This window comes from Neovison vison, chromosome 12 (assembly GCF_020171115.1).
Source record: "Neovison vison isolate M4711 chromosome 12, ASM_NN_V1, whole genome shotgun sequence".
Taxonomy (NCBI): Eukaryota; Metazoa; Chordata; class Mammalia; order Carnivora; family Mustelidae; genus Neogale; species Neogale vison.
The window spans coordinates 19,376,505-19,388,721 of record NC_058102.1 but is presented as its reverse complement, the minus strand read 5'-3'; the positions used below and the strand labels follow the sequence as shown (position 1 = coordinate 19,388,721).

Genomic DNA, 12,217 nt, shown 5'->3' with positions numbered 1-12,217 from the left:
GCCTATGACTCTATAACTTTAAAAAGATGAGCTATTATGATTAAAATTTAAAAAGTAGCCAGTGGGGCTTTACTTCCAGTGTGAAAGGACACATATTTAATGGTTTTATATATATATATATATATATATATACACACACACACACACACACACAAATATTTATGAATACTAATGATTTTGTCATAGTCTTACCAAACATTAAAATTATATAAAATAGCAGAGCTGTGTTCCCCCCCCCCATAGTACTGCTAAAGCAAGTGAAGCAATTGGCATGCTTATAGAATTCCATTTCACTCCTAACTCCTCAGCTTATTTCCACCTCCTACTCTTGCTGTCATCTTGTTGTTTTACTTGTGATATTCTCTAGCTTTAAGCAATATTAAAAAATGTCATAGCTATCTCATCCATTCCAAACTAGGGGTGGAGTTGAAGAATAGGATATTGAAATGCATTATATCTGCAGAAAGCCTTATATAGAAACTTCCAAATTAGTCAAAACGGGAAATTTCCTGTGAGTCTTACTTTAGCAAATGAGATTTGCAATTCATTTATAAACATTAACTTATCAGACAGGATCTGTGAAATAACTTCATAATATGGCAGTTGCCTTTTATTATCTTACTGCTCTTACTCAATATTGGAGAATTTGACACAATACATATTTAAATTTCATAAATATACAAATCTACAATAAGAGGCAGAGAGGGAAGTTTCCACTAACTGGAATTCACCAGTTTTGAAACTCATGTTTGTGCCATGCTTACAATTTGAATAAAGTATGCATCTTTTACAACATCTTACAGAGTATATACAGGAGCTAAATTTTCTGTAATTTTTATAATGTAATTCTCATTAAAATAGGATAAAAATTGAAAAGTGTGGTTTTAACATAAGTAACATACCTGCAGGTATGATCATCACTCACACTTGCAATTTCTTGGCCTTCTTTGGGATCAAACACCAAACCATTAATGAAATCTGAATGGCCCTCTAAAACCTGACATCAGGGGAAAAGGTAGTAAGAATACAGAAAAAAAAAACTACAAAATTTCTACCTAATATTTTTACTTCACTGCCTTAAAAGCTTTCACTGCATGCTTCCCTTTTCTATAAATATTTCTTAAGCAATCTGCTATTTTTAAGGCATGATTTATACACCCACTTTTTCTGGAAGGTTTATCTTGGAAAGAAGCTGATCATTCAACACATGCTATTAGCTTGATCTTTCTTTTCTAGTATGCATTTCTTATAAAAACACACACACACTTTTTTACTGTACCTGTCCTCATCTTACCTCCTCTCTTACTTGTTACATAAAGCTTAAATAAAAATTAAAGCTAGAAGGAATTTCTAGGGGCACTGCACTGAGTTAGAAACCCAAGTCATACCTACTGTTCTACATACTGACTACTTGATAAACATAGTATGGGTTTCACCTTATTGGGTCTTTATTAATTTTCCTCTATGTAACTGCTAGCACTGGAGACAAGTTAGTATTAGAAGCCCATAATCACAACAACCCAGAAATTCATTTTTGTTTTGTGGTGAGAACATTAAAGATCTACTCTCTTAGCAACTTCAAGTATACAACCCATACTATTAACTATACATATTATGCTGCACATTTGGTTTGCAGAACTTATTTACCTTATAACTGAAGTTTGGTACTCTTTGACCAACATCGCCCCATCTCCCCCAGCAACAACCATTTTACTCTCTGTTCCTATGAGTTTGGCTTTTTAAAAATCCACCTATAAGTGAGATCATACAGTATTTGTCTTTCTCTTTTTTACAGGGTTATTTATTATACTAATAGAAAACACATATATAGAACTTACTATGTACAAAACGTTGTTCTGTTTTGTATGAATTAGCTCAGTCAATCAATGCTCATAACCTTCTGAGACAGATGCTATTATTATGCTCATTTTATAGATAAGGAACTGAGCACAAAGAAATTAGGAACTTAACCATTCATACTGTTATTAACATGACAGAATTAGGCAATCTGGATTCTGTGTCTGTGCTCTTAAGCGCTTTATAACCCCACCTTACCCTACATGCTGCACTCCAAGTTTTCTCGAAGTCTGACTCTCAACTCTATGTGTGTTCATGTCTATTGTACTTACTACACCCAAATGTGAATTTCTAAATCCGCCTCATTTGCTGTGCCTACCTAATATTTTAATAAATGATATCAGATTTATAATCTGTAGTCCTTACTATAGCCAAAAATAGAGTAAATGAGATGCTGAATTATATACTTTAAAGATGAAAATTAAACATCATTTTATTATTTTTAAAGATTTTATTTATTTATTTGAGAGAGAAAGGGAACACAAGCAAGGGGAGGGGGAGAGGGAGAGGGAGAAGCAGGCTTCCCACTGAGCAGAGAGCCCAACATGGGGCTTGATCCCAGGACCCTGGGATCATGACCTGAGCCAGAGGTAGGCACTTAACGATTGTGCCACCCAGGCACCCCTTAAACATTTCAAACTGAGATAAATTCAAGTGAAAAGGCATAAATAATGTTTTAAGGGGTGCCTGGGTGGCTCAGGTCATGATCTCAGGGTCTTAGGATGGAGCCCTGCATCAGGCTCTCTGCTCAGCAGGGAGCCTGCTTCCCCTTCTCTCCACCTGCCTCTCTGCCTACTTGTGATCTCTGTCTGTCAAATAAATAAATAAAATATTGAAAAAAAATAATGTTTTAAAATAAAGAGTTATAAATTAGACTTGTCAACATACCTTATACTCATTTTTATCTTGAAGATCTGAAGTAAATAATCTTATTTTCATATCAGCAGCTGAAGTACAAAATCTGGAAGTGAAAAAACAAAAACCAATACAAATCAATGACTAGAGAGCTACAAGCAGGAACAACGATGAATCTCACATACATAATGCTAAGTGAACAAAGCAGGATAAAAAAAGGATATTATTATTCCATTTGTATGAATGTTCATAAGTAGGAAAAAATAAACTATATTGTTTTAGGGATGCATACATAGCTGATAAAACTATTTAAAAAAGAAAGAAAATAACTGTCACAATAATCATGAGCTTAATTATCTTTAAGGCTAAGGGAGAAGGATGATTTGGGAGGGGCACAGTGGGGACCCTGGGTGCTAGGAATATTCTGTTTCTTGACCTGGGTGATCATTACAGGTGTTTGTTTACAAGAGTTTGTTTTACAATACAATAGTAAAACAAAAGTTTTACAATAAACTTTGTATGTACTTTTTGGGCACTTTTGGCATTATGCTATATTTCATAACACAAATAAAAGGTAAGAAAAACTAAAAAGCAAAGCTTATCTACCTAATTTTTCTCCTTTGAATTTCTCCTATTATTATTTTGGATATTCATATTTTCACATCCAGAGGCAACTCTAGAACAGACTTGCTACAACAACATTACTAGTGAGATCTCCTAATACTTAGGTCATAAGAAATCATTTAAAAATCTCTCTTCAAAAATATCATTTCTAAAATAGAAAAAGATTACTTTAGAAGGTTTCTAAAAGAAATATCCCAAGCAAAAGGTTTATAAAGTATTAGTAGAAAATAAGGCCAAGTTCAGTAAAAACATCAGAGAAGAAAGGACTTACAGGGGTCAAAGATTATTTACTAAAAAAAAAAATTAATGAAAGAATCTTATTAAAAGAAAAAATCAAACAGACACACATACACAACTTTATGGCAAACTTTATGTTGTTCCACTTTTCTCCAAACTTTGCTGCTCGAGTTTATACATGGTAAGTATATTTACACCATCCTTTAATTAAACCATAAAGCATCAGAGAATAGAAGTAAGGTGAAGTATTACTTTCCAGCAAGTGTGAAGAAAAGCAAGCGGGGATGAACAGAGGGAGAGAGCAGAACTGAAGGCAACTAAATGCTACAGATAACCCATTCCTAGTGGGTTCTTTCTAGCTGTAAGTTAAGCTAATGATAAGACAGACCTCAAGTTATAACTCACTCATCTTTTTTTTGTTTTTAAGATTTTATTTATTTGAGAGAGAGAGAATGAGAGGGAACACGAGAAGTGGAGGGTCAGAGGGAGAAGCAGACTCCCTGCTGAGCAGGGAGCCTGATGCGGACTCGATCCTGGGACTCCAGGATCATGACCTGAGCTGAAGGTAGTCGCTTAACCAACTAAGCCACCCAGGCACCCCATGAGTCATCTTAATACATATTATACTTTATATGTGTGTGTGTGTATATATGTATATATGTGTGTGTGTGTGTGTATATATATTATATATATAATATATGTATGTATATACACATACATATATAAATGTACAAATGTACATTTGTATAAATGTATAAAATGTATAAATGTACATTTATACATATATAAATTTATACATATATGTATAAATTTATACATGTATACATACATATATAATATAATGTATTTCTTATTTTACTTTATTATTTATTTTACTTTACATATATATGTATGTAAAGTAAAATAAGAAATACATTATATATATAGAAGTAAAGTAAAACAAGAAATACAAATATAGTTTAATCACAATTGTGTGAAGTTATTTATGAAAAAATAGGATATTGGGTGTAGAAATGGCCTTTAAAAATATTTTGTATATTCCAAATTTGATACAGTAAATGTGTAATGTTTTATAATAAAATATTTGATTTATTTAAAAACAAAACTGTGCAGTTGGCTTGCTCAAAAAGTATTGTCTTTAAAATTGATGGCTGGTTAATATTCTGAATTTATCATATATATTTGCAGAAAAAATCTGAAGCTGCTTATCAGACAACATCAACAGAAAAGATGAAACAATAACAGCATATGTCATTTTATGTTACAGTAGGACAGGAAAACAGGCATCAAGCAGAACCATGGAGGAAGATAGTTTGTCTAGCTTTCAAAATCTGCTAAAAAATGCAGAAACTGACTCTTGTTTAACTCCACATTTTGAGAACACTTTAATATAAAAGGAAATGAACAGCAAACTGGCTATTAACAATGTGCTGTTGTGTGGATTATTTAAAATTCGGTTAGCTAAAATCTGTACAGCTTCTAAAAGAAAACAGAACATCTTCACAATCTTGTTGTAGGCAAATATTCTTTAAGATTTTTTATTTATTTTTTATTTTTTTATTTTTTTTTATTAGGGAAATGTAATTGTGGTTCCAAAAATAATGGCTAAAATAAAGACTGACAACAATAAATGCTGAAGAGCTGGTAGAGCAAGTTGAGCATCTCTAGATTAACTAGTGGGGTTATAAAACAGTAGAACCACTATGGAAACTGGTACTTTCTTAAAATGTTAAAAAAACATTCAACCACCCTCTGATTTAGCAGTTCTACTCCTAAGAATAAGGAAACCATGTATCTACTAAGAGCTATATATTCAGGGGTGCCCATAGCAACTTTAGTCATAGCAGTTGAAAACTGGAAACTGTCTGGTGTCTACTTAGAGAAGAATGATAAACAAACAGTGGTATTTATACCATGTAATGGAATACTTTTCAAAAATAAAAAGAATCAAAGAATCACTGGTAGTTGTAACATGAATAAATCTCAAAAACAACAAATGAGGCACAGAAGTATATTCTGTAGGATTCCACTTATATTAAGTTCTAGAATAGGCAAAATTAACTTCTGAAAATTAGATTAATGGTTGCTTTGGCAGAAGATGGGGTACAAGGATTGACTGGGAAGGAGTACTAAGAAACTTTTGAAGTGATGGAAATGCTATGTACTATCTGTATATGGGTTATATAAGTGTATGCATGGCAACACTGATTAAATGGTACCCTCAGAAGTTGAGAATTTCACTGTATGTGAATTATCCCTCAATTAAAAAAAATTAGGTTAGTTCAGTAAGAGCTAACTAAGGGTTGCTATATTGTTTACTAAAAGAAGGCATATCTTTTAGATTTGGAATCTGTGGAAGCAAGGTTAGTGTTTCGTAACAAACATTAAACAATCTGACACATTGCCTTTGTGAAGAAGGTCTCAGCAGGTACTGTCAAGATTTTTCTCAAAAAGGAATTGTTCTTTTCAATGCTTTCATAAAAACTGAAGCCCAAGGATTAGAATTATAGTTTTATATACTGTTAAACAAGAAAATGTGACACTGGCCTCTGTAGCAGTAAGGTTCATTAATGTCTCGATCAAATCTACTTATTTTAACAGTTAAACTTTCAATAAGTGGTAAACTCAGTGAAGAATCTGTGAAGACTTCAAATGATTCAGATGAAACTCAGTAAAGAGCTTTGTAGTCAGGCCCCAACACATATTCAAGGCATCACTACCATGTTGCATATTTAAATCACAAATTCAGATAGTAAGACTAAATTAAGAAATAATGGCCAATGTTAAAAGATCTAATATCTGAAATTGGGAAAAATGGAAATGGAGGAAAAAAAGTCCTAATCATCAAAGACTTCAGATCACTTAAAACAAAGGACATTAATAAATACTGCACTTAATAGTTTTAAACTTACTTGATTACTGGAGGCAATGAATCAAGTCTAGTTTCTGGGCTCCATGCTATGCCATCGACCCTGACTCCATGCTGAAATGTTCGTAGTGTTTTATATTGAATTCCTTCAACGTCTGCTTCTTCCTCCTAAGCATATACAGTAAAATGTTTTAAGTTATGAAAACAAACACTATAACATTCTGATTTTACCATAATGAAGAATTTATCAGGAAGCCTTATATATTCTTTTGAGAAGTTCAAAAACAGATTAGATATAGAGATTTAACTGGTTAGCTGAGCAACAATGACAACAAAAATAGCTAAAACTGTCTAAGTCTCGTGGAAAACACTGTAGGACAACTAAAAACAAACAGTAAATATATTTTTACACAGCATTATATAAAGCACTATACATATGTAAGATGTTACAAATTGTTCATCTAATATTGTTATGGACTATGAATAGTGAATATGTTAATACAATCTGGTTAATTTAATCTTTTGGATACAAGATTCTGGTTTAGATATTTAAAGTCAGCCTATTTACCTGCTTTGGTACTACTAAAGTAATTTCAGTTTATATTTATGGGAAGATGAGGAAAAAATAAATTTTGAAGTATTTAGGTCTGGAAATAGGGATAATCACCTGAAAAACCTTCCCATTGTAAAAATAATGTAACGCAGCTATCTTTTTTTTTTTAATTTTTTATTTATTATAAACATATATTTTTATCCCCAGGGGTACAGGTCTGTGAATCGCCAGGTTTACACCCTTCACAGCACTCACCAAAGCACATACCCTCCCCAATGTCCATAACCCCCCTCCCCCCAGCAACCCTCAGTTTGTAATGCAGCTATCTTAAGTACTTCTGTCCACATCCAAAAACTAACAGGTTCAGTTTGCAGGAAAAAAAGACAAAGTTTAGTGCCTGCACAAGGAAGGATGATTGGAGACTTCTGCAAAGATCTAGGTCCTTTAAAGGGGAAGTAGGAAAAAAAACCCCAAACCAAAAGTGCCATGCAAAATATCTACCATGGGTGAAGGCTAAGAGAGAAAAGCCACTTATGAGAAATCTCTACCATTAGCTGGCTGTAATAGGAGTCTGTAGCTTGAATTCACATTAGTTATGTGCTCCAGAAAATGACAATTGATTTCAAAATGGTCATATGTTGGTAGTGGCCCAGAGCACCTGACAGACAAAGGCAAATTCTCTTTGGATGAACTACCTCTACCCAGGTCTCAAAAAGTTACCACAGATATGGGATCAAATATGATCCTATACAAATGTACTCAAACATGTGAAAACAAAGAACCACAAACACAAGTATTAGTAAGCAACAAGAGATTACCAAGAATGATAAGGCAGCTTTTAAAAAGAAACAAATAAAACATTTAGATGAAAATATCGTAAGGAAAAAAAAATGCTTAGAGCAACTGGAATACAGACTTGAAAAAATTACTCAGAATGCAGAAAAGATAAGACAAAAAAAAAAAGTTAAAAGAGATTCAGTGAGAAGTTCCACTATATATCTCATTTGGGTTGTAGAGGAGTAAATAGAGGGAATGAGCTAAGAGGCAATATTTGAAGATGAAGAGATAATAACAAAGGATCCTCCATACTTGATGACAGGCACCAATACATATATATAGATAGAACAATATGTCCCAGACAGCTTAAATAAAATCCGCAGGCAGATTCAACATAGCACAACTTCAGAATACACACACAAACTCTCATGATATAAATTGGTGTGTATGTGTACACACAGACTGAGGGAGGGAGCGGCGGGGGGAGGGAGGGAAAAGAAAGCAGGACGAGGATGGGGCTTTTAGCAACAGCAACCAGAAAGAAAAGACAGGTTTCCCATATAAGAGATTTCCTATAAAAGAATTAGAAGCATAGACTTCTTGGCACATAGTTTTTTGAAACAACAAATTCATGAAGATAGTGGAACAAGATCTTCAAAACAATGACAGAAAAAAGTTTAGGGCTATACACACAACCATACTGTTTTTCAAGAATGAAGTTGTATTAAATATATTTTCAGAAAAATAAAAACCAAGACTTAAGCATCAGCAAACCCTCACTAAAAGATCTCCTAGAGCAGAGGATGGCAAACTACGGCTGGGCCAAATTTGGTCTATGCGTTGGCTTTGTACGGCCCATGAACTGAGAATTTATATATATATATATGTTTATTTATTTTTTCTTTTTTTAAAGATTTATTTATTTGAGAGAGAGAGAGTGTGAACGAGCGCGCGCGTGCGCACAAGAGGGGGTAGAAGCAGGTTCCCTAATGAGCAGGGAGCCCAGTACAGGGCTTAATCCCAGGACGCTGGGATTGTGACTGGAGTTGAAGGCAGGTGCTTAACTGACAGAGCCACCCAGGTACCCCCTCATTTTTCTATTTTTAAGGAGTTGTAGAAAACAAAGAGCAATTTGCAACAGGTACTGTAAGTGCCTGGAAAAACCTAAAATATTCACTATCTGGCCCTTTACATAAAGAACTTAGTAATAAACTTTTTCTTGTGGTCAAGGGTGTACTCTTATTACATCCTTTACTACAAAATGACCCCAGAAGGAAGGCCTGAGATTTAAGGAACAGTGAGTAAAAATCAAAGGCAAACAGATGGGTTAATCTAAACAAATATTAGCCCTATAACACATAATTTGTGGCTTAAAATGAAAAGAAAAACAACTGAGGACTAAAATATGACAGTAATATAAGTCTGGAGGAGGAGATAGTTCAAAAGTCAAAGATCCTTATTTTGTTCATGAAGTTAAAGATTTAAAAAAAAAGATTTTATTTATTTGTCAGAGAGAGAGAGAGTGCGCGCACAGCAGGGAGAGCAATAGGCTGAGGGAGAGGAGGAAAGCAGGCTTACTGAGCAGGGAGCTGGATGCATGGCTTGAGCCCGGGACACTGGGATCATGATCTGAGCGGAAGTTAGATGCTTAAGGACTGAGCCACCCAGGCGCCCAAATATATTAATAACGACTTTGTCTAATTAAATATGCATGGTAAAGTGTCATTGGTAACGATTAAAAGAGGAGAAACAGCATGCAAAACCTCCAAATTATCAGGGAGGAAAACAATGAAAGGAGGAGGTAACAAAATACAAACAGAAGACAAAAGAATATGCATTCTGGCAATGTTCTCAAGAGTAAAAAAATTAAAAATAAACCAAATAGCCAATAGAAGAATAGATAGGTTAATCATGCTATATGTGCTAAATATACCATACAACAATGGAAACAAATGAATTGTGACATGGAGTATCCTAACAAATACAATGTTAATAGCAACACATGGTAGAAGAAAATACAGAATAATTTCATTGATAAAATTTGAAACATGAAAGCCAATATACTCCTTTGTAAGACCTACATAACTCTATAAAATAAAAACAAAGTAAGACAACACAAAATCTCAGGCATGATTACCACTTGAAGGTGAGAAGTAAAGGCAGTAAGGGAAGAACACCCAGAGGGCTTCAGAAGAATTACTAATGTTCTATTTCTTTAGCTGGGTAGTAGGCATCCAGGAATCTATTTTATTGTTCTTTATACCTTATATAGATAACATATATTTCAAAATACTTCTTATAGGCTTGAAAATATTAAGTTTAAAAACTGTTTTGTTATTTAAATCAATATCCCAACTGGATCTAGAGACTGCAGCAAAATTTTTCATGACAAATTTTTCCAAGGACTCCTCTGTATTAAGTGATACAATTATCTTGTGTAAGTTTATAGAATTATAAAATAATACCAGGGGAAAAATCCAGAGCAGGTGAAACTTACTTAAGCGATACATATGTCTACATAGATAGGATATTATCTGAAGGCCTGTTCTAAGAATTTCATTCATCCTGAATCTAAATGAAGGGTTTAAGTGAATCCTATTGAATGTGTTGATTTTTCCAGGATAAAATGTCCTTGGGATCCTAACAAAGCCGTTTCACAAATACATTCCACATGGTTTTCTCTACATAATTCTAATGCCCCTTGAAAAATAACTTTAAATTTCAGACGAACTTGAGTTTAACAGCATAAGTTTTTCCATAAATGAAAATAGGAAATAGAAATGTACTTATCAAAGAAAGAAAAACACTGTCAAATTTTGTGACTTCATAATCTGCGTGTATAATAACTGTATGGCTAACAGCCAGAAATGCCAAGGCAGCAACCACTAAGCAATTTTAAAATCAGGTTAAGAGCCTAATCATAGCTGACTTCATAGCTTGGGTTACATCTATTTTTCCACACTGGACAAATCAATCTTCTAAAAATGAAGTTTTTACCATCAAAACACAGATTACTTTGCTACTGTAACAACAGTGTTGACAATTAGGTCCTATAATTTGTTACCCAAAGTATATATAGAGTTATTGGATGGCCACGGAGATAAAGAAATCCCAGGGATTGTATAGCTTGAGCTTTATGTTATTACCAGTGAAACCTTTTTTCCTGGCAGCAATGTCTGCCACCGAGCCAACTAAAAGGTCAGGGTGTGTGTGTGGTATAGGCAGAGACAAATGCTATTTTGGGTTTAGTCTGGGGTGTAGGCAGTATTGTATAGGCAGGAAATTAAGATCCTTTGGAAAACTTGCTGCAATACAAATCATTATAGAAGGCTCTGGCGTGCTTGGGATTGGGGCAAATCCAGGTTGATGAAAGGGCTCTTGTAAGGGTTTGAAATTGGCAGGCCCTCCCACCATACCGTTAAGGCCAAATACTGAATTTTAGTCAGATGAGACTGTAAAGTTTACCTAGTCCACTTCTTTCACCTCACACTTGAATTTATATAACATCTGGAGAGTCTGCATAACCCTTCTCTGAACATTCTCAGTGACAGGGAACTAGCTACTTCTTGGGGGAGCTTATTCAACTCAAGTTAGAACTTGAATTAGAATTGAAGTTCTAATTCAAAGAGCTCTCTTTAACATTAAAACCAAATCTGTTTTCATGTAAATTCTACTAATTGCTCCAAATTCTGCTCCCTGGAACCATATAGATGAAATCTACTTCAGTGAAGACAAGTATTTGGCCACAGCTGATATTAGGTGAACACATTTAAAGAAGATTCAGTGTCAGTCTTAAAGCACTATAGGCCACAACTTCACCAGACAGAACTGACGAATAACACAAAATATATTTACCATTCTGAGTCTAATCCCTCTTTCACACGGCAGTTTTAAACATTTTAATACCATTCTGAAATGTCTTCAAATACGTTATCTCATTTGCATCATAACATACACTGCTGAGAAATGAAGTAAAGATTAAAGGATATAGAGCTATGCTGTCCAATATGGTAGCCACTACCCACATGGGGTTATTAAGCACTTGAAATACAGCTAGTTCAAACCGTGTATACTTTATAGAGTACAAAATCCACACCAGATTTAAGACTTAGTTTAAAAAGTATATAAAATATCTCATTAATTTCTTATGTTGGTTACACATGAAATATTTTGGATATGCTGGGTAAAACAATACATTAAAATTAATTTCATCTGACTTTTACTTTTATAATGTGGTTATTACAACACTTAAATTTATATTTGTGGCTCACACTGTATTTCTACTGGACAGCACCGAATTAACTCCTTTTGGCAGTTTAATCATTGCAGTTTCATAGTGAACATCCAGCTGACTAAAAACTGTTAAGTCACAATTGTCCCTTTTAGCTTCAGCAGTCTATCATTTTAAGACTTTATTAAATTTTAGCTTGTTTAACTTGGCACAT

General features: G+C 33.9%; 1 protein-coding gene across 3 annotated transcripts in view; it reads right to left on the bottom strand.

Moving 5' to 3' along the window:
• NUP37 (nucleoporin 37) overlaps positions 1-12,217 on the bottom strand; it is a 44,454-nt gene that overhangs the window by 27,780 nt on the left and 4,457 nt on the right. For 2 of the 3 annotated variants that reach the window (XM_044226851.1, XM_044226850.1), the window contains exons 3-5: positions 6,486-6,610; positions 2,746-2,818; positions 903-997 (exon numbers count right to left, since the gene is read on the bottom strand). In XM_044226851.1, coding sequence (XP_044082786.1) covers positions 903-997; positions 2,746-2,818; positions 6,486-6,610 — 293 coding nt within the window. Of the gene's footprint in view, positions 1-902; positions 998-2,745; positions 2,819-6,485; positions 6,611-11,627; positions 11,736-12,217 lie in introns of those variants that run through there. The other variant, XM_044226852.1, reaches the window with a different exon arrangement.